The sequence below is a fragment of the Hippocampus comes genome, unplaced genomic scaffold, assembly GCF_001891065.2.
Source record: "Hippocampus comes isolate QL1 unplaced genomic scaffold, H_comes_QL1_v1.1 scaffold157, whole genome shotgun sequence".
In the NCBI taxonomy this organism is placed as follows: domain Eukaryota; kingdom Metazoa; phylum Chordata; class Actinopteri; order Syngnathiformes; family Syngnathidae; genus Hippocampus; species Hippocampus comes.
Genome location: NW_017805149.1, coordinates 676,069 through 701,829, shown reverse-complemented (window position 1 = coordinate 701,829; position 25,761 = coordinate 676,069). Strand labels below are relative to the sequence as shown.

Genomic DNA, 25,761 nt, shown 5'->3' with positions numbered 1-25,761 from the left:
ATAGACCGAATCTATATGCCCAAGGGAAGAAAAAAAAACATTTTGTACCTCTTACAGCGTTAACATATGTTGCCTTTAAATAGTTTGTCATTTCAACTGGAAGTAGGGGACATACCATTTTAGGCTGTGCGAAAAGAATGCACAAGACATTCGGCATCTACAAACAAGAAAATATATGAGAATTGACTGAAACCAAAGTCATTTTAGTCGCGGGCCAATTTGGAGTTGCGTCTTCCCTCGGAGGGCCGCAATGACAGTGAAACCACAAAATTATTATTTGTACACAACAAATTAATAACATGACTAGTTTTGAAATCAGTCAATTATCATAGTTTGTTCAATTATTATTCAAGTGAGTGTAAACAGGGTATCAAAATTATTGCTAAATCTCAACGTTATGTATTACACATGACAATTTGACATTTTGGTACATATTTTAGCAAGTTGACACACATGATTAGCCGGCCACATAAAATGATCTGCCGGGCCGGATCTGGCCCCCCGGGCCTTGAGTTTGACACCTGTGCAATAGGTTGCTACCTCCTGGGCATACAGCACATAAGTGAGCATGTTGGAACAGCCATGTAATGTTACATGAATTGCGCTAGCGGTTGTTTTTCCTCAAAAAAGAAACGATATTTTGGTCAAACAAATTGACATGGTTTGTGGGGGACCCCCCCCCCCCCCCCCACACACACACCCACACACACACACACTTTTCAGCGCGACAGTTTTCGCACTGGCCCTTTAACTGGTGAGCCGATTTCCCCCAACGCAACCACCTATAACAAGCTCAGCGATCCTCCCCCTGATGGATTATTTAACAGGCGCTCAGTCCCATGTCGCCATCTGCCAGAAGAGGAAAAATACTCTCCGAAGCACATGAGACGACTTGTTGAAAAACAAACTGGCCGAAGGAGTCAATGACATTCAAATAAGCGAGCGTGCGCAACAGGTGCGCCCGCATCCCTGCAGGAAGACGCGCGCAAAGAGAGCAGGTCAGTTTCGAAGTTGAAACTACTTAAGAGTAATTAATGGACTGACTTTGGATGGATGCAGAGAGAAATTGGGAGCTCGATGTGATGAACGGTTTCCAAATGCCGAGGTTATCCTCGCGGTGAGGCAGTCGGGACTCAAGTGTAACGGAAAAAGCAAGGAAGGAAGGAAGGAAGGACTCAGGAGGGGGCGGCGGCGGCGGTCGTCGTGCAGCCATGGTCGTCGAAGGGGAGCGGACGCTGCTGGCCGCGAGACAGGGTGACGTGCAAACCCTCAAAACGCAATTCGCAACGAAATCGCTGACGAGAGACGTGAAGGACGCACTGGGGGCCTCCGCGGTCCATCACGCAGCCCGGGCGGGCAAACTGGCTTGCGTGCGCTTCCTGGTGGAGGAGATCGGGCTGCCGGGCCACTGTCTGGCCAACAACGGGGCGAGTCCGGCGCACGATGCCGCAGCCACGGGCAACCTGGCGTGCTTACAGTGGCTGCTGACCCAAGGTGGATGTCGCCCGGAGGTGAGTGGGTGGCTACTGGAAGAATTAAGGGCTCCTCTGTAATCGTCGCAACTATAGTTGTGGAAAAATTTCAATGGAGATTTCAACACTCGTACAGTCTGGCCACAATTACTCTCGACTGATTGAAGTTAGAAATGTGGAAGAATGCAAGCATCCCGTGCACCGCATCCGTGTGTTCGGCCCAAGCGAACACTATGGGGTCAACAAGTAGACACCCTCGCCACTCATGCTCTGATATCCTTTTTTTTTTTTTTTTGGTTGATGTTTTGAAATTGAACCCACAAAACGTCAGTTTTGAAAATGACTTTTCTCATGGTTTGATTTCGCAGCAATTAGCTTCTGCGTGTTTCCACGCAGATTTATTTGGAATGGCAATTTGAAATGAACATGTACAGCGACCCCGGCATACCGCTGTAGTTTAATATTTAACCCTGTTGGATAATAATTAAATCATGCTTGATAAATCTGATGGCTTCAATCCAAGTGTGTAGTTTGTAATTTAGTCCTTTTCGTTTGTATTCAAAGTTTTCTCTTCATCGCTCAGTACAAGAAGCCATTGTGGCAAAGCATCGGCTTTCTATAGGAGCTACTTCGAACACATTTACATTATTGCATCTGTTGCGTTATTAAAGTACATTTTGATCGAGACATAAAGCAAAACACTTGCGGTCTGTGATTGTCTATGGGCAATGATGACTTATCACGGTGGAGTTTCAAGCATGAATATTTCTGACCTTCCAGATCGTGAGTTTATTTCTGACAGGTTTTGTTATTTAAGAGGCCTGACTGCAGTGATCACACTTTTGGATGGGTGGTATGTTGAGGCACAGGCGAGCGCTGCCACTGTGTTTCGGTTGCAGGACAAAGACAGTTCCGGCGCCACCATTCTCCACCTTGCCTCCCGCTTCAGTCACCATGAGATCACAGACTGGCTGCTCAAGAGCGGGGAGGTGGACCCCGGGGCTGCCACTGACACAGGCGCCCTACCTGTTCACTACGCCGCTGCCAAGGGAGACCTGTCCTCGCTCCGACTGTTACTGGGGCACAGCCCAAAGTAAGAACAATAAGTCGGTTTTATCTCCGCAGGGGTCGATGAGTCCTCTTGTTTGTCTTTTCAAAACAAGGGCCGTTGATTGGACTTTATTGAACAGTTTATTCAGAACTCGTGCTTCTTTTTTTTCTGAAAGGGAGTTTAGGCGACACACTTTATGCAAGATTTAGTTTGAGTACAAATCACTTTTTGCATCTACGCTCCAAAATGACATAAAAGCTACAATTAAAATTGATCAATCTTGCCACGCCATTTATTGTGCGCAGATTACCGTGCATTGAACATGTTCAGCCCAGGTAATGTTTAAAACACAGGATACTCGAGTCATAGAATTTGTAGGTCTTCCTATTGGGTATATTTTCTCAAAATAATCAAAATTGATTGCTGGAATTTAGAAAATAGGACTTCATAGCTTTGCATTTCTAAACACACCTTTTAAAATGACTTTAACAGGTCAACTGTATATGTGAGTACAGTGGCCCTTCGAAGTTGAAACCAAATCCATTCCACTCGATCGCAGTGATTCCCCACCAAGGGGTCGTTGCGCCTTCGTGTACCATGAGAGGTGATCAAGGGTGCTTGTGGGAAAATTTCACATAATTGGTTCGGGAAATTATTAATTAGAAAGATGTCTTTGTTTGGTGGCCTCTCAGTGCAGAGGTCGCGGGTTCAATTCCAGCTCTGGCCTCCTTGTATGGAGTTTGCATGTTCTCTGAAACTGAATATTTATGTATATTTGTTCTTTAAATATGCAGTTAAGATCAGTGACTTGTGGTCCAGTATCAAAGGGTCTAAGAATAGTACTTTTGTACAACTATGGGGAAAAAAAATCTCTCGGTGTTGGGGTGGCAATAGAGTGACAGGCGTGGCCATGGCCACCTCTGGCCACCATGTAGCTCCGCCCCTGTGTGCAGGGAGATTTTTCAAATTGAAAAAATGGATGCCTTGGTTCAATATAACACTGCTCTTTAGATTCTAATGAAGAGTAATATTCGCAATGGGGTAAATCTAATTGGCACCATTCAGTTGCGTTTTTGTTGGTTAGAAGCGAATTTTAAAATTGAACCTGACAAAAAAAAAATGTGCAAGGTGTACACATTACTGGAAAAAATACAAACATCCTCACAAAACCTGCTCAGTGGAAACAGTCAATGTTACATTGCACGGCTGCTCACGTAAAAAGCGAATACACCTGCGTTTTGTTCTCAGAGTCGACTCTCCTGTACTTAGTAAACAAGTCAGGGCCGTTGCAAAAACAGCAGAGTGAATAAGCTTTGAGGCTCACGCTGGCGAATGTGCTTTATAGTCTGGCACTGATCAGGCTGAACTTTGCTTTTCAGATTGCAGTTTTGCAATCTAAATACTTAAATCCATTTTAAGGGGGGGAAAACACCATCTTGGAGCTTTGCGTCTGTTAAAAACACTGCAACTTTCATGTGCTACTTATGCAAGTTATCCAGAAGTCTTTTATATGCACTATCTGGACCAGCGTGAAGAGTAGAAGGTAATTGATGTTGGTTGAGAGTCTGGCCACACACTCTCCGTTCTACTTCATCTCCAACAGTGTTGGGGGTGAATTTGGGAGTTTGACATCGACTAGTGCTGTACAACTGCATGGATCAATACGTGGTCCATATCGTGTACAGTACGTGCATTAGATCTAACATATCAGACCGCACTGTGTCTAATTAATATCAGAAGGTGGATGTGTTGTTGTTGTTTTGTTGTTGTTGTGCAAGTGCCACTTGACAATTACTGTCCTTAATCAGCGCCGAGTCAGACCCGATCATGGTTTGCAGAGATAACACCGGACTGAATGATTGCCATGGACACTGCTAACACATTAAGGAGGCGGAGTTATCCTTTCAAACAAGAGTTACAAACACCAAAAACAGCACAAATCACAAGGCAACCTCATCCCAATCAGCAGCCGGGTCATTCGCGGTTCGACAAAGTTCGAGTCGCGACACAGACATGCTCCTTTCAGTCAGCTTACTGTAAAAAAAAAAAAAAATCTGAGGCCTGGGGCTTTGTTTAGCGAGAGAGTGGAGATTTGGGGTTTTTAGGGGGGGCTGAGGGGCAAAGCACTGTTGAATTCAAGATGATTTGTGAATTTCCAGTGTTCGGTCTTGGCATATGAGCCTAAATTAAGGCATTCCAAATGTCAGCGAGGTAATGTCATGTTTCATAACATCTTTGTGCCAAAATGCTGATTTTAAACTGCATTATGTACTACTCTGGATGTTGCACGTAAGCCGCTATTACAAATATCCCAAAATAGGAATGTGATGACTCAACAGACTTTCTGAAACTGTATATCCTATGCATTCTATAATGTACATCAGTGGTCCCCAACCCCCGGGCCGCGGACCAGTACCGGTCCATGGGTCATTTGATACCGGGCCGCACAGAAAGAATAAATAACTTACATTACTTCCGTTTTATTCATTTCGGAATCTGAAACGTTTTATTTTGAAAAATACCGGATTCTCTTTTACATCAGTCTACAGTATGTCACTCTTGATGCAGGTCAAGGCACTCTTCTGGTCACATGATAGGTTACCACTAAAATGAAACCCAGGAGCTAGCAAAATGATTTTTAAAAAAAAAACAAACGTCTTCGGGAAAGTTTCTTTGGGAAGGGGAAAAGGCCCAGCCAGGAGACCAGAAGAGGAGCATACGACTTTTAAGAAAAAGAAGGCTACATTTAATAGACAGTATCAGGAGTCCTACTTAAAATACAGATTTATTTTAAAGGGAGATTCCCACGCACCAAGCCCACTGTGCATAATATGCGGTGATATGGTGAGTCGTATTTTCCATGTACTTTGTATTTGCCCTGTATCTTATTTTGAAGGCACGTTTAAACGTTAACATAACGTCCAGAAAGCGTTGCGGGCCAGATAGGAACTTCCTCATGTCACGATTCGTGTTTATTATTAGGTTTATAAAATACCACAGTTTTCATGCAGGTCATTTCATACTGTTTTGTTTTTAAGGCAGGTCCCTGAAAATATTGTCTGACATTAAACCGGTCCGTGGGGCAAAAAAAGGTTGGGGACCGCTGTTGTACATGCTAAAAACGGAGCCGTTCCAATGTTTTCTAATGGCCCCGCTCGGTAGTTGCTTAGCTGCTGAAACTTTCATGAGCCCCGTGCAGGAAAACAGCTCCCTGAGAGCCGGGGGCCCCATTCACTCTCCTCCCCTTCCTCCCCCTCCTCGCTGTTTGTCACCATCTCCACAGCGACGCACAGTAGCGCCGACCTGCGATAAGCTAATGAAGAAAGCAAATACGTTTGAATAGCCAAAGCTCAAACTGACCGCTGGCATTGTTTGCGGCGGCGAGATAAGCATTCTTGTTTCAGGATTTATTACGAGCAGCAAATTTATATCCAAGAGTTTTAAGAGGTTGTTGGATGGCTCGGGCTTGTTCTAGTTGAGCAATCGCAAGGATAACGTGAGCGTTACATCATCAGTTTAGTACCTGGCATTGTAACGACAGAAAAACAAATCGCTGCGCAGAGATTATGGTGCATATCGTGCATTACCGTTATGTGGCTCATTATTTGGTGGTAGAATGAAACACTTGGTTTTTGCTCGAAAGTCACGTGGTCATTAGCTTGCTTTTTCGTTTGAGCATGAAACGCAGAGGTGGGCATATTATAAAATTTTGGCAGCCCGTCATTTGTCATGTCCGTCACTGTCATTCCATCATTTCTTCAAGCCGAACCAAACTGTAATTGTCAGTCCGTAATGTTATTTTAATCGCACGTCCGTCTGTCAATTTCATTGGTCAGCGAGTCTGTCAGTCGGTCCGTGTACCCTCCCCCGACAAAAAACACATCATCGTCCAACAGACCAAAAATCAAATGCCACTTTGTCCAGCTCTTCCGAGGGAATCCCGAAGCATTTCCAGGCCAAACAATTTCTTTGCAGCGTGTCCTTGGTCATCCCTGCGGCTTCCTCCTAGTGTGGCATGCCCGGAACACCTTTTCAGGAAGGGATCCATTATTAGGCCTCCTGATCAGATGTCTGAGCGACCTCATCTTGCACCGCTCTATGCGGAGGAGCAGTGGCTCGACTCTGAGGCCCTCACAGATGACCGATCTTCTCACCTCATCACTAAGGGGCTGCACAGTCAAGTTCCATCTCTATAAAAGAATTCATTTTCAATATAGATCCAGTCAAACCTCAGTTTTCGAACGTCTCTGTTCTCGACCAAATCGGTTTTCGACCAAAAATTTCGAGTTTTTTTATGCCTCGGATGACGACCGAATTTCGGTTCTCGAACAAACTGAGCGCACTTGAATGCGTCACTTGACTCCTCTCGCCTTCCTCGGGTAGATGAGGAAGTGACGCTTTCTCGTGTCGCTTTCCATTGTGAGCAGACGTGTTCAATAAAGATTTTTTTTAAAAAAGAGCGTGGTTTCGGTTTTTGGAACAAATCGATTTTCGAACAGCCTTCTGGAACGGATTATGGTCGAAAACCGAGGTATGACTCTATATTTTTTTATAAACCAGAAAGTAGCCTGCCGACTAATGGATGAACAAGCCAACACCAAGACAGTGCTCTAGGTCTTTATACGCTCTCTTTGTGCCATTTTGTATATTTTTAAAAATATACATTTGATTATGTGACGTTCCACTTGCCGACTCAAGCGGCACATCCTTTGTACTTGGAGACTGTGTTTTACGAGTACAAGATTTACAACACACCGTCAAAGTCCAGGTGGATAAATTCCATTGTCAGTGAACAGGGGTTCACAACACTTACCATTTTCTGTCAATTATTTGACGAAACGAGAAGAATAAGATTCCAGATAGACGATATAATTCCTTCATATGTTCGTTTGGACGTCTGCTTTTACACGATTAGAGCGAAGAGCTCCAGATTGAGATTCATCCTGATATTTTTGTAGTCCTGGCCATGTAATCTTTGAAGCAGATACAGTCCATACTGCAATCCAGAGGAGGGTAACTTTTTGCCGGTCCGTCTGTCATCATCAGTCTGTGATTTTTTTTTTTTAAGCCAAACCAAACCGTAATCGTCAGTCGGTCAGTTGTTTTTTTTTTTTTTTAACTGCGCTTCAGTAAATTTCAATCCAGTCTGTCTATCGTCAGTCCATCAGTCTCTCCCTGCCCCCCGCTCCCCAAAATAACAAACGTCGTGGTCCAATAGATGAAAAATCCAATGTGATTAAAATGGTAAATAGAGTGCATTTTTTACATCAGTGTAGCTATGGAAGTAACACTGCTTGATTTCAACAGCGTGAACAAACACACGAGACACTCAAGACATCGTTCTGTCAGTCATCAACATTATTGATGGACTGAGGGGTCCGTCGGTACTTGACCCGGTTAGGGACGATTACACTGACGGACGAAAACCCACCTGTCAGTGCGTCGTCCATCCTTTTTTGAAAAAAAAAAAAGTTTCCCGTCATTCATCAATTATCAGCAAAACGGGGATCTGTCAGTGATGGACTGACGGCCCTTCCGTCACCTTCCGTCGGTACTGACGGAATACCCACCTCTCCTTATATCTACGTACAACACTGAAATGATTGCAAAGCCTATCATTTCCCTTTGAGGGACAGTGATTACTACAGTGGACAATCTATCATGTTATCAGGCTCCGGAGTGCACGAAAGGATTAAAATCAATCAGTCTGTGTTTTAGGAGCCTACGGGTAGAACACGTGTGACATCATATTCACTTGGTGGCTTGTTCACCTTTCAACCCTTGTGAATGAAAGCCAACAGCCTCACAAGTTGTGAGTCTACTGGTAACTGTTGCCACAAAAAAAGCGATACAGGAGCATCATCTGTCCTGGATTAAGGCACGATTTAGAATGTCTTAAAAGGTAGCGCTGCAGACTCTGAAATGGTGTCATATCCCCTCATAGGAGATGTAATCATTCAAATCAAAGTTCTTTTTTCCAAATGCCTTACATACACCATGAAATGTGTTATTTCCCCACAACATCCTGCATTATTTAGGGAGGTCAAGCCAGTCAGTCTGTAACGATCCGATATCACTTTAGTTTGTTCGTCAGTGACTTGACCAAGATAAATGACTCCGTACCACCTCGCTGGAAATGTATCCACTTGAGAATGTGATTCCGCTTTGAGTTGCCCCCCTTTTGAGGTGTTGTCACACAACCTCCTCGCGCGTTCCGTCGAGACAGTACATACTGTCGGGCTATCCGTATTTCGCTTAAATGTCGGGCCTTTTTTGTCAGTGGCGCATTTGCCTTGAGCGACATCCTATCAAGTAGAAATTTGACTGGGTCAGGTTTGTCTCGACAGGAGAAGCAGCGCCTTTCACTTTTTATTTTAATCGCACGTCCGTCTGTCAATTTCATTGGTCAGCGAGTCTGTCAGTCGGTCCGTGTACCCTCCCCCGACAAAAAACACATCATCGTCCAACAGACCAAAAATCAAATGCCACTTTGTCCAGCTCTTCCGAGGGAATCCCGAAGCATTTCCAGGCCAAACAATTTCTTTGCAGCGTGTCCTTGGTCATCCCTGCGGCTTCCTCCTAGTGTGGCATGCCCGGAACACCTTTTCAGGAAGGGATCCATTATTAGGCCTCCTGATCAGATGTCTGAGCGACCTCATCTTGCACCGCTCTATGCGGAGGAGCAGTGGCTCGACTCTGAGGCCCTCACAGATGACCGATCTTCTCACCTCATCACTAAGGGGCTGCACAGTCAAGTTCCATCTCTATAAAAGAATTCATTTTCAATATAGATCCAGTCAAACCTCAGTTTTCGAACGTCTCTGTTCTCGACCAAATCGGTTTTCGACCAAAAATTTCGAGTTTTTTTATGCCTCGGATGACGACCGAATTTCGGTTCTCGAACAAACTGAGCGCACTTGAATGCGTCACTTGACTCCTCTCGCCTTCCTCGGGTAGATGAGGAAGTGACGCTTTCTCGTGTCGCTTTCCATTGTGAGCAGACGTGTTCAATAAAGATTTTTTTTAAAAAAGAGCGTGGTTTCGGTTTTTGGAACAAATCGATTTTCGAACAGCCTTCTGGAACGGATTATGGTCGAAAACCGAGGTATGACTCTATATTTTTTTATAAACCAGAAAGTAGCCTGCCGACTAATGGATGAACAAGCCAACACCAAGACAGTGCTCTAGGTCTTTATACGCTCTCTTTGTGCCATTTTGTATATTTTTAAAAATATACATTTGATTATGAGACGTTCCACTTGCCGACTCAAGCGGCACATCCTTTGTACTTGGAGACTGTGTTTTACGAACAAGATTTATACAACACACCGTCAAAGTCCAGGTGGATAAATTCCATTGTCAGTGAACAGGGGTTCACAACACTTACCATTTTCTGTCAATTATTTGACGAAACGAGAATAATAAGATTCCAGATAGACGATATAATTACTTCATATGTTCGCTTGGACGTCTGCTTTTACACGATTAGAGCGAAGAGCTCCAGATTGAGATTCATCCTGATATTTTTGTAGTCCTGGCCATGTAATCTTTGAAGCAGATACAGTCCATACTGCAATCCAGAGGAGGGTAACTTTTTGCCGGTCCGTCTGTCATCATCAGTCTGTGATTTTTTTTTTTTAAGCCAAACCAAACCGTAATCGTCAGTCGGTCAGTTGTTTTTTTTTTTTTTAACTGCGCTTCAGTAAATTTCAATCCAGTCTGTCTATCGTCAGTCCATCAGTCTCTCCCTGCCCCCCGCTCCCCAAAATAACAAACGTCGTGGTCCAATAGATGAAAAATCCAATGTGATTAAAATGGTAAATAGAGTGCATTTTTTACATCAGTGTAGCTATGGAAGTAACACTGCTTGATTTCAACAGCGTGAACAAACACACGAGACAGGCAAGGCATCCTTCTGTCAGTCATCAGCATTAGTGATGGACTGAGTTAAAATCAATCAGTGAGTGTTTTTGGAGCCTACGGGTAGAACAGGTGTGACATCATATTCACTTGGTGGCTTGTTCACCTTTCAACCCTTGTGAATGAAAGCCAACAGCCTCACAGGTTGTGAGTCTACTGATAGCTGTTCCCACAAAAAAAGCGATACAGTAGCATCATCTGTCCTGGATTAAGGCACGATTTAGAATGTCTTAAAAGGTAGCGCTGCAGACTCTGAAATGGTGTCATATCCCCTCATAGGAGATGTAATCATTCAAATCAAAGTTCTTTTTTCCAAATGCCTTACATACACCATGAAATGTGTTATTTCCCCACAACATCCTGCATTATTTAGGGAGGTCAAGCCAGTCAGTCTGTAACGATCCGATATCACTTTAGTTTGTTCGTCAGTGACTTGACCAAGATAAATGACTCCGTACCACCTCGCTGGAAATGTATCCACTTGAGAATGTGATTCCGCTTTGAGTTGCCCCCCTTTTGAGGTGTTGTCACACAACCTCCTCGCGCGTTCCGTCGAGACAGTACATACTGTCGGGCTATCCGTATTTCGCTTAAATGTCGGGCCTTTTTTGTCAGTGGCGCATTTGCCTTGAGCGACATCCTATCAAGTAGAAATTTGACTGGGTCAGGTTTGTCTCGACAGGAGAAGCAGCGCCTTTCACTTTTTTTTTTCCACCTTGTCTGTGGCGAGTCATCACATACCCGAGCCACCTTCACCAGTGCTAACCCTCCATTAAGCACAAAGCCAGTCTGGCAAAGCCATTGGAGTGGTAATCCTCTTAGGGAGACGCATTGCTCATTTGTCCGTGTCCAGATAAAGCACAACTTTAGAGGATTTAGTGGGGAAGTTCCTGGTCACTCCCTGACCTCCCTGTGTAGGACAAGGAAAGATATAAGGGATGGGATTTTTTTCTCGGTATGCTTGGCTAAGAGCCTTGCGGAAAAAAAAAATTTGAAGTACAGTATCATTGGCAACTACTTAAAAAGAAAAAAAAAACGAGCTATTGCCAAAGACAAAAGGTCGAGGATCTTCGTTTCAACTGAGCATCTTTGTTTTGTTTTTTTGTTTGGTTGTTTTTGTTAAGCCCTCACACAGGTTTCCCAGTGTTTTTATTTTGAGGCTCTAACTAAATGCTTTGCATTATGATTTGAATAGCAAACTCTTCACCGACTGTACGCTTGGTCGCCCTTAAGACGATTGCTGACATAAGATATAACAAACAGCTGGAGGTGGAAATGACATCCAGACCCCAACCCGGGCATTGTCCGCACGTTTGTTGGTGAACGGGCTGGCTGTTATGTCACATCAAACAAAGCCGTTGCTCATTTTGTGTTTGCAACGATCTCATGCGATAGGTTATGAAATGACGTGATCTATTGCTACGATGATACCCATCGACGCGATCGAAATCATCCCATACTTTGCAAGCTCCAGCTTTGTCGTTTTAATTGCCATTTTCAATCTCTTTGACATCGTAAAAATAGTAGGACAGTGACAATAATGCCTAGCGTGTAGCGCTACGGATTTTCCGTTTGCGAAACGTAGTAGTACAAATGTCTTCTTGCCAAAAGTCACATCTCCAAATAAAAGACAATCTTTTCCCCACAGATCCAGTTCCCTTCATAGATCGACCAAACTGCCGATTAAAGTGCAACGTCATACTGGTTAAATGGCTTACTTAAACCGTTAGGCCCGTATTGACATTTCCTTTGTTCTTATTCGGTGGATGAAAGGAGGACAGGCCGCCCCATCATTTACATCCGCTTGCTTTTACAATCTGACCCGCACGCATCTTAATTTAACCTCCTCCTTCTCTCCTCCCACGATAGTTTTATCAACTCCCAAACGAAGAATGGTGCCACACCCCTCTACCTGGCTTGCCAGGAGGGCCATTTGGAGGTCATCCAGTACCTGGTCAAGGACTGCGGAGCTGATCCACTCATCAGAGCCAATGATGGGATGACACCCCTGCACGCTGCTTCCCAAATGGGCCACAACACCGTCATTGTCTGGCTGGTATGCACGCACGGAACCATCTTGCGAACAAATCGAGATTAAAGTGTATTCGTCCATCCTTAGATCCGCTACGAAAAAATCTAGTCAGCAGTTTTAAGCCTCTCGATGAAGCGAATTTGAATCCGAAATTGTTGCTTGGGGAAGTTTAAAATAAGACCGCGAGTGTTTCCACAGATGAGTTTCACAGAGATCAGCCTGATGGACAAAGATGGCGACGGGGCCACAGCCATGCACTTTGCGGCCAGCCGCGGTCACGCAAAAGTTCTCAGCTGGTTGCTGCTGCACGGTGGAGAGATAGTCACGGACAACTGGGGAGGGACCCCCCTGCATGACGCCGCGGAGAACGGTGAACTTGAGGCGAGTGCGAGTGTTATTTTTCCTCATGCTATTTAAAGTGCTGTCTGATTACACTGAGGTGAAAACAGACATTCACACTGTCACTTGGGTTTTCACGCGTAAGTGCCATTTTTTTAAATAAAAAATCTGGAGCCTACTTTGGCTCCCTATCTCTGGTCTGGTCATGTGCATAATGGAATTTAACATTCGGGGTTCGACGGAACCTCTGCCATGGAGGTTAAGACACACCTGACTCAAGATGTCAATTAGTTATGACACGCCCGCTTGGGCATCACTGGCTGCAGATGATTACATGACATTGCTCGTCTAATCAGTGCTGTAGGAAATTTAGTTCGCTCAGTAGTCACCGTGACTGTCCAGATAGTGCGTCAGACAATTAAAAAAAAAAAAAACAACTAAACTTAGGTCATGTAATTTTATTTACTTTTTTCTGTTTTTAATAAATGTGTTTTTTTTATGTCTTGAATTTATAAAAAAAAAATCAAATTTTTATTTTTCACTAATGATGGGTTCGGTGAACGTGCATATAAACCTCTAACAAGGTTAAGAACCACTGCTCTTGACATTAGATGAGATTAAAGGAAAGCGTTGGATGATAACGCCATGACACTCCTTGTTAATATTGTTGAAAGAAAGATAAAGAGTAGCGAAAAAGGAACAATGACCCAAAAAAAAGACAGCAACAAATAAAGGTGAAGACAGCATTTTGACACAGAGTGTAACCTCTTGCGTGATCAACAAGTAAATGTTCTTTGAGGGGTCTTGATCTGACCTCTGCGTGATAATGAATATTTAGTGTTCAGACAACTTCAGAGGCTTAGAATCGCTTACTAAAAGCTCTAACTACGGACAACTAATCTATGACTCATGTCCCTCCTCAGTGCTGTCAGATTCTGGTGGTCAATGGGGTGGATCTGGGCATCAGGGACCAGGATGGCTTCACGGGGGCTGACCTGGCCGAATACAACGGACACTTCCAGTGTGCCAAGTATTTGCGCACTGTTGAGAACATGGTGAGCGATGACATGAACCTGGCACTTCTCTTTCCGGGACTTCAGGTGAAAGCAGCGGCGGGCGACTATTCTGCATATTTTAGATATCCCCCCCCCCCGCCCCTTCCAACAAATCTGATTTTAAACGATCAATTCGTTGGCAAGCTCTGCAGGAGCCTGATAACGACCCTGATCATTTGAATGTAAAACATGTTTGAGAGCAGCCCTCGACCAGAGTCTAAGAGTCGAATATTTGTCTACTGTACAGAAAAATAATGTTGGCATCGTTCAACAGAGTGTGGAGCACCGGGTTTTGTCTCGGGACCCCTCGCTCGATCTGGAGTACAAGGAACCTGAAAACAAGCAGCAGGATTCGGGCCTCTCGTCCCCCAACACCACCATGCCCCCGACCAGCCAAGCGGCCCACTTTGATGTTAGTTCACCGGCCAGCTCCTTGTCTAACTATGGCTCGGATATCTCCAGCCAGTCCAGCACCGGGGAGAAGAGGAGCAGCTTAACATTGTCTCGAGGGACGCAGCTGAACACAGTCGCACACACAGGTCAACTTTTATACTAACACAAATTATAATCTTCTTACGTTTCATCTCCACCTGCTTTCAAAGGTTGCCTAGGGTGAATTTCACTTCATTCTAAACTATCCACCATTCAGGATTGAATAATAAGACATACAATATTGATACTCAGAAAATTTGATCTCAAGAGTGGAGTCTTGTTTGTGTAATTGCAATTAGACGGAGGCAAAAATCTGCAACCAGATTGCCTTACTGTCCTTTAATTGAAAGGTGAAATCATGGTGCTGCTCTCTAGTGGCCAAACGGTAGACTGAAGCTTCAACTGAGTCTTGAGAAGTAAATTCGGGAGTGTGCAAGTTTTCACAAAGTGGAGTTTTCTTGCTCTTATCCCATCTTATCATGCTCCGGTTCACTGCATGAAATCTTGAGTTAGCCTCCTTTAAAATAAGGCGTCAATGCACCTGGGAATGAAATAAGGGGGTCTGTTCTTCTGCTTCAGGTGCATCGGAGACAGCCATATCTGACATGCAAGCATACATGGACATGCTAAACCCAGACATCGACCCAGACAAGCCCAAGAAGAGTCCCGACCCTGTTTCAACGCTCCCACCACCACCAACGTATCCACCACCGCCTCCCCCACATTCTCCTCCCCTCCCGCCGCCGCCGCCCCCGTGCTATCCGGCACCGAAGCCCCCTCAGGAGGCCTCATCGGCGGAGTTTTTGAAAGTGAAAAGCAACTTGCGCCACGTGGAGGGCAACAACAGGAAGAAAGAGGTAAAGACGGTCATGCAAATTGGATAAAACACGCACACACAAACATTCTCTCACACACACACACACACACACACACACACACACACACACACACACACACACACACACACACACACACACACACACTCTATATGGACAAAAGGAAGGGGGAGCTCTTGAAGGAAGTGAAGATGGATGTAAAATTAACGGGGAGACTTTCTTCAAGATGTTGGAGTCTCTCTCTTATATATATATATATATATATATATATATAATGAATGTATATATGTATAAGTGAATGAAACACACACACACATTAAAAGGGAGATCTAGCTAGCTAGCTAGCTAGCTATAGATATACACTGTACATCTTTGAGTTCAGCTCAAAACAAGTGTTGCATCTATATAGATATTTCTGGGCGAAGTGTAGTTTAAGGATGATGGTAGAGTACATCCAAAGTAGCCAAGTAAATACAAAAGTCATCATGTAAGAATTTCTTTGGAGCTCCCAAAGAAGACGACCGGCCCGAGTGATTGGGATACATTTGTCACCAACTGCTCATTGTGCCTCATCAGTTGGACCGTTGCTCTTATGTAACAGTGGTCACAAAGATGTTATTGTGTTGGCATGGCTCACAAGGCTAATGAAGACGCTCATTACTGAGGCAAGCTTCGGAGTTGGCACACTGCGCTTACTGTGATGGGTATGAACTCAATTACTGTCATCAATCTGGCCGCAGATCACTCAGCGATGTGCTTAAAGAGCTAGCACCGCTAAAATCAGCATCAACACCACTAAAAGTTGATCAACATTTGCTTTCGTCAAGTGATTTATTGTTTCGCGCTTATTATATTCAACAAAGACAACGTGTCAGTGAGAATCTCTTTCACTCAATGAGGTATTTATCTTCTTGCTACCTGCCATCAGACTGTAAACCCTGGCGAATCGTATGACCAAGATTGCTTCATCCGTAGAAACGTTTTTTTTTTTCTTTTCACAAAACCTCTCATACAAGACAGACAGAATAAGTACTGTCAATCATTCCGTGCGCGTGAGGTGGTTTTGCACTGATGTCAGAGGTAGTGAAAGTGTCCTGACGCGTCAGACTGTCTCCAGGATGAGGTGTGTGTGTGTGTGTGTGTGTGTGTGTGTGTGTCTGTGTGTGTGTGTGTGTGTGTGTGTGTGTGTGTGTGTGTGTGTGTGTCATGTGGGAGGGAGGATTTTAATTAGTCTTGCTCCTTCTCATCGTTTTACCCAGAAGACCAGCCGGGCCAAGTCCTCATTAACAATTTAACCTAAGCCTCTCCTTGGGACTGCGTGTGCACGCACGCACACACACGTGCATATGATGTGAGCGCGCACAATGAACATAGTTTAAAAAAAAAACAAACAAACAACAATTTACTCTGCGTGCTATAGCAACAGGGAACGCTTAGCTCATCCAGGCGATCGGATGAACTTGCAGATGAAAAGAGCTTCAGTCGCCTCATTTGCGTCGACTCGAGTCCAATGTCTCGTGTGAATCGGGCGAACAAAAAAAAAAAAAAACGTTTTGCCTGTCACAAATGCTGTCCGGAGTTGATGGACTTTGACACATACGATTTGTAAGATTTCTCTTATTTGCACTGTACTGTACAAAGTACCGAGGTCTACATTATTATCAGTGCTGCGGTGAGTGAGGCATCTGCGTCTTTGTGCTTTACATAACTGGGCAAGTGGGCCAATGGTTGTGGTGTGCAGGCCACTGGTGACATCATCACTTACCGCAAAGCGGGCCCACGAGGTTATTGATAAGGCCTTTGCGTAAAGTGAGACGGGCAGGTAGAGTGACAGGTGTAGCGCTGAGCGGGAGTCGACGCTTTGGATCTGGTGACAGCTAACTCTCTGGCTGGGCTTTGTGGCCGAGGCTCAGTCCAGACGACAGGAAACATCCAGGAGACACTAGCCGTCAAGGTAAGGTGTTTAAAGACCAAGGGGGCTTTGTAGTCCTCATGGCAAGGGCGACGTTGCATTGTAAGCTTTAGGGTTGATTATCTTTGTTCGTGTTTTTAAATCGCAGGATTCAGACGATAGCAGATAAATAGACGCTGAATGCGTTGCGTTGTTTTTCAGTCAATGCTGCTGATGGGCTTTACTGTGTCAACCGGTTGGTGTGAAGGAATAGTTGTTGGTTCTTGTAGAACAAAACTACTGACTTATTCACCGCCTGTAACAATATATGAGGTAACAACCCAAGTAAATGTGCTTTCGAAAACAATGACCGGGTAAGCTTGTGCAATGCGTCCCGGTCAAGTAGATTGTACGGTACTACACGCAAAGAAAGGCCGTCGGCGTGTTTCTATGTATTGAGATGTGAACGATATGTAATGAGGGGTGTGTGGTGGCTTCGGGTTGCGGCGGGGTGGTGCGGTTGTTCAAACGGGTTGCCATTGTTGGGACCATCTCCCCGGAGGGTGCTAATCATACCACCCATCGGCGGACACTGCTCACATGACCATCTCGCCTCCCCGACAACTAACCAGTTAGCAAAAGTTGCCAGGCTCATCATGGCTCTCAATGAGACATCGCTTAAATTTTTTTTTTTTAAAGAGTGAGGTCAGTTGTCGTGTTAGTTTAACACTGGACAACCGCTGAATGCCTGGGATTTTTTTTTTTTTTTTTTATAACTAAGGACATCAAACACCAATAAAAATGTTGTGGTCAAGAATGTTTCCAATTTATCAATATTTTGAGAGGCATGAGGTCATGTGAGACGTCAGTGCAGGATTAACTCGACACGTTTCCTTTATTTCTCGGCTTATTGCAGAAGTTGGATAGTTACCTGAAGCAAAACTCATCACCATTCATGTTGTCATATCTTAAAGTCTTTAATTGTCTTTACGTTTAACTATTGTGATGAACTTCTTTTTACGCTTTAATGACTGTCAAGAACATTCAATAAAATGCTTATAGAATGAAAAATGGGTTTATGTTGGCAATGCTGATCCTGGAATAAATAATTTCTGGCATCAATAATATCTTCGGGGGGAAACATTGCAAAAGTCAGTGGTTCCGCAGTGTCTGCTTGATTTTGACCTGAAAACCAAAGTGGTTATTTTTCAGGGGGCAGGAAAATAAAACCCCACCAAATTCCGAAATGCATTATTTTCCAGTGGCACCAAAATGGAATTCTGAAAATGAGGGCCAGCAATGAGTCTCACTCGCTAACATGAGACCATGATATGTACTGATTGAGTTCATTATTATAATCCACTGCTTATTCATCTTGAATCTTTTACTGAGACTTCAGTTTTCAAGCTTTACACCTCCAGGAGATACTTTAGGGAAAGTGAAAGTCCTCTGTGGCCGTGTGGTATGCGCCTAAGTGCACTCTCTTACTCCAAGCTGTAGATCAACTCTCATGCTGCTGACGTCGTGTGATTCTTACTTGAAATACAAAGGCCAACGGTGCACCGCAGCTGAATGCAAGCCTTGTTCCGTTATTAAAATAAAGCTGCTTTGTCCACTGAAGGGTGCTAATCTGGAAAGAAAAGCCATTAAGCACCGTGTTGTCCGAAACCTTCCAGCAGAACTAATATCGGGCGAAATATTGTACGCAAAAAATGTTTTCCGCCTTTCCTTTAAAGTCTAATCGTGCCACGTGAAACTCAATGGCAAGTGGATGCTAAGTGCTAAATTGAAGTTGCTTCAATATGTTTTTTCTTTTTTTTTTTCTCTGTTTAGCAGCTGACGGTGGGAGATAACTACGACAAATTACGACGCGTCGACTCCAACAGAAAGTCGAGGAGCTTCAGTAAGCAGCCAAGCACTGGGGACTACTACAAGACCCTGGGGAGTGACAGCGCCGAGCTCCGTGGGAGCAAAGTCATGGCACCAAAGGAGGAGGTAACCGTCAACACAGTTAAGCACGCGGCTGCACGCCAGACGGTAAATGCAATTACCGCATGCACTCGTCTAGTCAAATGGTCTGGCAACTATTTTTTTTTTTTTTTTTTTAAAGAGGATGGGAATGAAAATGGCAAAGTGATGCAAAACATCATCAAGTCGTATTGTTCAGTATCTGTCTCACCTTTTTCTCCAGAGATTTTCTGTCTACGAGCTCGTGAAGAGTGATGAGGAAAACAAACAAACAAAAAAAAAAAAGTCATGGCATGGCACCTGAGATTGACGATGATATGTGAGACATTTAGCATTTTAGTCCATTTCTTTCTTTGGCCTTTCACCTTAGGATTCACGGGCTATTTCTGAGGGAATTGCAATTGCTAGTTGATAAAAATTAAGGTTTCCAAAAAAAATACAGATTGATTCAATTTGATATCACTGTAGGCTAAATGAATGACTCCAAGGTTTAGCTCGATGGCGACTTGTCGGCATTAGGTTACCGCGGCGATATTTGCCTGCGCATTACGCCACTCAGCCGGTTACGTAATCTTCCGTCCTTTGGAGCTTTTTGTTTGCCACACGATGCAAACTGCACCCTCATTTCCATCACCTCTTGAGCCTCCACCTGGCCATCTAAACTCTCGTCAAACAAGCCACAATGGAACAGACGTAGACACACGGCTTAGTTCAGAGTCATCGTGGCTTACAAAAGGATAAAAGCGCTGACTATTTATTTGGACCTCATGTGGTAGCTTGCAATTTGTATAAATGTTCTCAGTTTCTTTCTTGTGGCGATATTTGAGACAATACAAAAAGTGAATCAAAAAAAGACCATGAGCGTATAAAAAGGGTCAATGCATTTTCCATCCTAAAACATTTTTAAATGTGGTTTACAACAAATATGCACTCACAATGCTGCTTACTTGACGTTGGGAGAAGTAAAGCCACCAGTAGCCATCTTACATTGCCATTCGCTCAGCCCGCCTAAATTGAGTACATTGATTCTCTCCGTGGCGTTTTCACATTATTTTCTGTCTCAACGGTGAAAATGCTACTATGTATGTCATACGGTTGTGCCAATAAGTTTGGGAGAAGCACTCCATGCACATCGTAGCGTAAAACGCGGCATAATAGGAGTGTTTTTTTTTTGGGGGGGGGGGGGGAGACAATAGAAGTTGTCTGTCACAGTGGCAACGTAAGATGGCTGCCCTCTGGCTCCAGCCGCCTATTGATGATCCATTCATATATGTGTTCATCTGACTGGTCGTTACTTGCGCCCTGAGCAACTGTGATGTCATTTTCAGTCGACAGCGCGTGGGAAAATGCCCGCCCGCTGAGATCCATAAAATGGGTGCATTTTGTTGTTTAATTCATAGTCCACAAAGGCATTCATCAGAAGACCGTGTTTAGTCTAGTGGGGCCGCATCGAACATATTATTGTCAAGAAAAATTTAGACTTGACGTTCCTCTGTAAAATACTGCAAGTCGAAGTGTTTAATAAGTTAACAACCGTAATTGAAGTCGATAAACAAACTGTTTTTCATATTAATTCTTGGTTCATTTGCCTGAGTTTTATTTTAGGTGTCACCAGTAAGACCAAAATATTTCTGTACAAAGTATAATAAATATGATATTGTTTCTTATAATATTGGCATCCAGATGATGGTAATTTATTGATTATATTTGCTCAAAAAATATCAAAATATGTATAATATCATATGGGAAGAGAACCTTGAGAAAAATAATTGCATATAAAATTGAAATTGCAATGTTGGGGGCTCAGGGATTGCCATTCGATTACTTTTCATAATCATTCAGCCTCGGTCGAGAGTTGGGATTTGTTTTTTGAAAACCATCCAATTTGAGATGGTTGATTTCCATTTCAAATTTCGAAAGCTTTTATTGATTTATTTGTCCAGCGAGCTAGTTCTGAGTCGACACTGGTGGCAAATTGTGAAATAGGAGGAGGTTCCATGTATGATCATCATTAAAACCATCATAAAACGGACATTTAAATAGTCGATGAAACACCTGAAACCAACACGGCAAATAAAATGACATCCGTCCTTGAGCTGATTTTTTGCCACATACCTCCACAGACATGAGAACAGGGCCTGTCAAACATAATCATCGGTCTCTGGGGCTGTATTACTATAATCTCACGGGAATCAGGAGTGGGGGGTGCTCGGCTGATATGGAGGATAATCCCCATTGAGCCAATTACAGCCTCCAGAGGGGCCCCTCCTGGTCTCAGAGGCTTCCTAGCAGATGGGACGGCTAATCAGCGGCACGTGCCGCCGGGCCTCGTCTGGACACTAACCTCCTCCAAACTCCCTGGGGAGGCTTGAATGGGGGGTGGAGAGGGAAGGGGGGGGGGGGGGGGGGGGGGGGGGCCCGATGATGGGCACGCGTCCCAAGAATAAAAGGGGGTGGGGTCGATTCTTTGTCACGGTCCATTAACTCTCTTCCAGCAGGGTTATTGCACGCTTTCGGAGCATGTCAAACGCGTGTAATGTGAAGGGGTGTGCGGCGGGGGAGGGGGGGGGTGAAGCACTATCACTTACAGCAGCAGATGGCCCCGTGCCCAACAATTTAGCTTTGGTGTTTCCCCTGGAGAGTGGGCCATATTAGCTCTGTTGTTGTGTCTGTAAGACTTGATTAAATACAGCAGAGGGAGGAGACCTCTGACATGTGTCACAATCAACAGTCTGTGCAGGAAATGTGTTGTTCCGCTGCTCGAGCAGGTGTTTGAACGGGCATGCCTTTGCACGCCAGCAACAAAGATTCATGACATGAATTGTTATCAATGGATGATCATTTCAAAATGTAATTTAAAACATTTATTTTTGGTGCCATCAATTACTGGGTTTTTTTTTCCAATTTTTGCAAAAAAAAAAAAAAAAAAAAATTAAAGTCAGCACAATGGCATTTCACTAAGAATTGTGACGAAGGGTCAATTTACACCATTTTTTACCCCCCAATCGGGGCATCGTGGCGCACTCATGTAGCGCAAAGACCACCTATGACGCTGCGGAGAATTTTCCAATTTGTCCAAACATGATGAATTATTCATTACGAACATACTGTATTTGCACATCTATACATCTTTTTATGCTGGCAATGTAAATTAAGTAAGTAAATTAAGACGAGCTCCATCATTATATCTGTATTCACTTCTTTTCATGTGGTGAGGTGCCATGAGATTGTTGTCATGTAAAACTGGTGTTTTGCATTCACGTAACATGATTTCTTTTTCATCCATCTATGTAAAGGCACCAACTCATCAAAACAATCTCCTGTAAAAACAACTGAAGTCACTATTTTACAGACCATATAAAACAAGTTTGGACCCCTTCCTGTCAATCAGAGTCTGGGTAACAATTGAAATTGAACATGCTTTGAAATTTTGCTTGCACAGATTTACGTGACCTTGTAAAAAAAAAAAAAAAAAAAATCCACGCCACAAGTCCTCTGGTCAGTTGTACAACAGAAAAAAAGCTATTGGTGGTTCCATTTTGTTTCCCATCCCTTCCTTTGAAGAGTCTGGAAAATGAGACAATAGCAGGATTCAATTCAATTTCAAATGTATTTTATCATCCATAGTACGGGTTGCCATCATTTTGGGGCACATCGTCCTCTTCCATGCGCAGATTGAGCACATCTATGATATCACAAATCAAGAGAATACAATTCTCTGCCCAGGGCTCGGTTTTATTGGAGGAACCAGCCGACGGTTCCACCGCAACATCTGAAAACGGCACCACAGAGGAAACCGTCCCGGCAGCAACTCCTCCACCACCACCGCCGCCGCCGCCGCCGCCTCCACCGCCTCCTCCAAGCAACCCGACGCCAACACCCCCCGCACCGCCACCGTTGCCACAAAACACACCAACAACCCAGAATGACTCGGCGAACAATATCATCTCCAACAAACAGCGACGCGCATCATCCTCATCAGCAAGTGAGTTTCCCTTGACCCCCAAAAATCCCGACTGCAATTGAAAAGGGAAGAGTGGGTTGAAGGGTGGGGGGGGCATATATTTACAACCAACTTTTTAGGAAGATGTTCTTAAAATTTGGACTTTCCCTTTCTTGCACCCTTTTCTTTAAATCGATCACTTCTAATATGTCAAGTTCACTTACACGTTCAGTCTGAATTTCTGAAGAAAAAGATATTTTAGGCAGCCCGAAATCTATCAGGGTGCGTTTTGAGCCAAACACTCCAAACATGAATAATTGAACTCAGTCATCATGCAAGGGGCTACCATTACCCCGTGAAATGGTTTAGTGTTGAGCCATTTCCTTAAGTGCCTCAGTGTGCTCTGTGCTGCTGACTGACCGTGTACTCCAACAAGTGCCACTTCAGTCTTTACCCCCCCCTCCCCAAAAAAAGAAAAAATTTTATTAAATCAAAACGGCTCTGCCGGATTTAAGTTGAAAACAGTGTCCAACAAATGAATGCTTGAACTAACGTTGATACTTTGTAAATCAATAAAATCTCAATACATTATGTAATACTGTTAAGACAAAGGGTGTTATTTGGATTATTTCATTTGCATTTTTTTTTTAATCAAGCGACAGTGTGCCAATTTTTTTAAACGTCAATAGCAGCTATTACTAAAAAAAATAATAATAACAAAGGCACAAATTCAAGAAACTGGATGAATAAGCTTAACTACTTGGTCTCGACCTTTGGCCCGCAGTTAGTTCGCCAAAAATGATAGTTTTGTATTACATCACACATCTCTTCTTGTGAATCGATGTAGACTTGGTTACAATCAGTACAATCAAACTACTCGAATGCTTTTCATCATTTTCTTGACATTTTGATGTCATTGGTCTTTGTGTTCTTCCTCTTGCTTTGTTCCTTCCATATGTGTCTGCTTACATTTGTTTATTTTCATCTCTTTGCCTGCCGTGGTCTTTCCTCACTGCTGCTCTTTCAAGGTGGCGGTCCCTCTGCCCCACAGGCAGAGGGAGGGGCACTAAGACAGATGAAGAGTAAGTAGAGACCACAAAACAACAGTGTACATTGAAACCCCCCCCCCGCCCCCTCCCCAATAAATCTATTCCCTGATATGAAACAACAGGGATAGGCTGAAGCCCTCTGATTCGTTGATTTTTGGAGGAAAGACTTAAATTTGACACATTTTCCACATTAATTAAATAAACAAAAGCTATGACGTTCAGTAGATTGTATATAGTGGTGTGCGTGTGCGTGTGTGTGTGTGTGGATATATAGAGCCAAAAATGGCAATCAATCGACACCAGAATATATGTGGACATTTGTACTTATGCCCACTTCAACCTCCTTCTCATTTTCTCATTCCATGTTTGTGGTTTTGATAAGTCCCCAACATGTACGGCACTGCACCGGCCGGGGCTAGTGGCTGCTATAGCCCCCATTCAGCTCACCCAGTAATTCATTCATTCATTCATCTAAAATATCTCACAAGTATCCATTCTATTCCAAAACAATTTCTGTTCCCGCGTTTGTGCTACAGCTGTAAGTCGTGTGTGTTTGTGAGGGGTGGGAGGGGCAAGGTGAGTCGATTCAGTGACTTGCACATTTGGTTTGAGTTCATGCATGTTGGAAAAAAAATAAAAATAAAGGAAGAACTCAAGCCACGTCCATTAAAAATGCGAATTATATAAGTGCTAATGTTCGCCCTAATCAAATTAATCTCTTTAAGAGTGGTAAAGGAAAACTTGGTAAGGTTAAACATGAAGAAACAACTTGGTTCATGTGGTCACATTGAGGAGAGTAAAACAACTGTGGTTAGGTTATGTTTGCATTGACGTGTCGGAGAAAAAAAAAAATCACATCGCACTTTCCCCCCGAAGTCACGTTGATTTGTTTAGCAATTAAGATTGAAGGAGACAAATTTAAGGGGCAGAGCTTGAGGTGCTCGATCAGATGTTTATGGAGATCTTCCGTTCAAAATTTGAAAAATGGCAAATACCAACATGCAAATGTCATTCAAAAGAAACCCGTTCAGAAGACGGATCACTGCCGTCTGACTCACCGAGTTCCCCGACAACTTTAGTGTTTGAACGTGTCAAGTGTTGATGATCCAACACCGTTTGGCTGTCTGGAAGGTCAAAAAACTCTTTGTGACGAAACGAAGCGAGTGGGAAGCGTGGCGCAAATGGCGCAAAAGGAAGGAATTGTGTATCGACTTTGGCTGCGGTGATTTTGACTCACAAGCTACGGGTGCGTGCGTGCGTGCGAGTGTGTGTGATAATTCCTTGCCAGCTTGCCAATGGCTCGCTGTCACTTTCAGTTACCGGTGATTCCTTTAGATTTTCCGCCGACTGTGATGATGGGGGCTTTAACAGGAAGCTGCTTTCTCCTCCCCGAGGGAGAGTGCAGCAGAGCGTGGGGGAGGCGGGCGGGGGGGCGGTTTGCAAAGCGGTTGGGCTGTTGTGGCCAGTTGGAACATTGCGCCGGCGACCTCAACAGGGAACGGTTTTCCAGGAGGACTCTTTTATGCTTTCATCCTGCAGTTAGAGATGACAGACGACATCCAACTTATTTGAGGTTGTTCTCTGAAATAAGGTGAGGTGTCCATCGGCGGCAGTTCGTTTTGGTCGAAAAAGAAGTCTGGTGTTTCTCTGGTGAACATTTTAAATGGAAATCGAAAGCTTCGATCACACTCGAGTTGTCCCCGTCTTTGATTAACATGTGATCCTATTGAGGTGAGAAGAAGCTGCCGGTGGTGGTGGTGGGGGGGTGCGGGG

General features: G+C 44.0%; 1 protein-coding gene across 3 annotated transcripts in view; it reads left to right on the top strand.

Annotated features, from left to right (window-relative positions):
- The first annotated feature begins 791 nt into the window (after positions 1 to 791).
- The window catches only part of espn (espin), a 39,246-nt gene continuing 14,276 nt past the window's right edge, over positions 792 to 25,761 (top strand). The window contains exons 1-10 of one of the 3 annotated variants that reach the window (XM_019868045.1): positions 792 to 1,511; positions 2,372 to 2,565; positions 12,313 to 12,499; positions 12,674 to 12,856; positions 13,738 to 13,869; positions 14,144 to 14,408; positions 14,881 to 15,158; positions 18,862 to 19,023; positions 22,723 to 22,981; positions 23,968 to 24,021. In XM_019868045.1, coding sequence (XP_019723604.1) covers positions 1,212 to 1,511; positions 2,372 to 2,565; positions 12,313 to 12,499; positions 12,674 to 12,856; positions 13,738 to 13,869; positions 14,144 to 14,408; positions 14,881 to 15,158; positions 18,862 to 19,023; positions 22,723 to 22,981; positions 23,968 to 24,021 — 2,014 coding nt within the window. In that variant the 5' untranslated portion in view covers positions 792 to 1,211. The remainder of the gene's footprint in view (positions 1,512 to 2,371; positions 2,566 to 12,312; positions 12,500 to 12,673; positions 12,857 to 13,737; positions 13,870 to 14,143; positions 14,409 to 14,880; positions 15,159 to 18,861; positions 19,024 to 22,722; positions 22,982 to 23,967; positions 24,022 to 25,761) is intronic. The other 2 variants (XM_019868047.1, XM_019868046.1) reach the window with 2 other exon arrangements.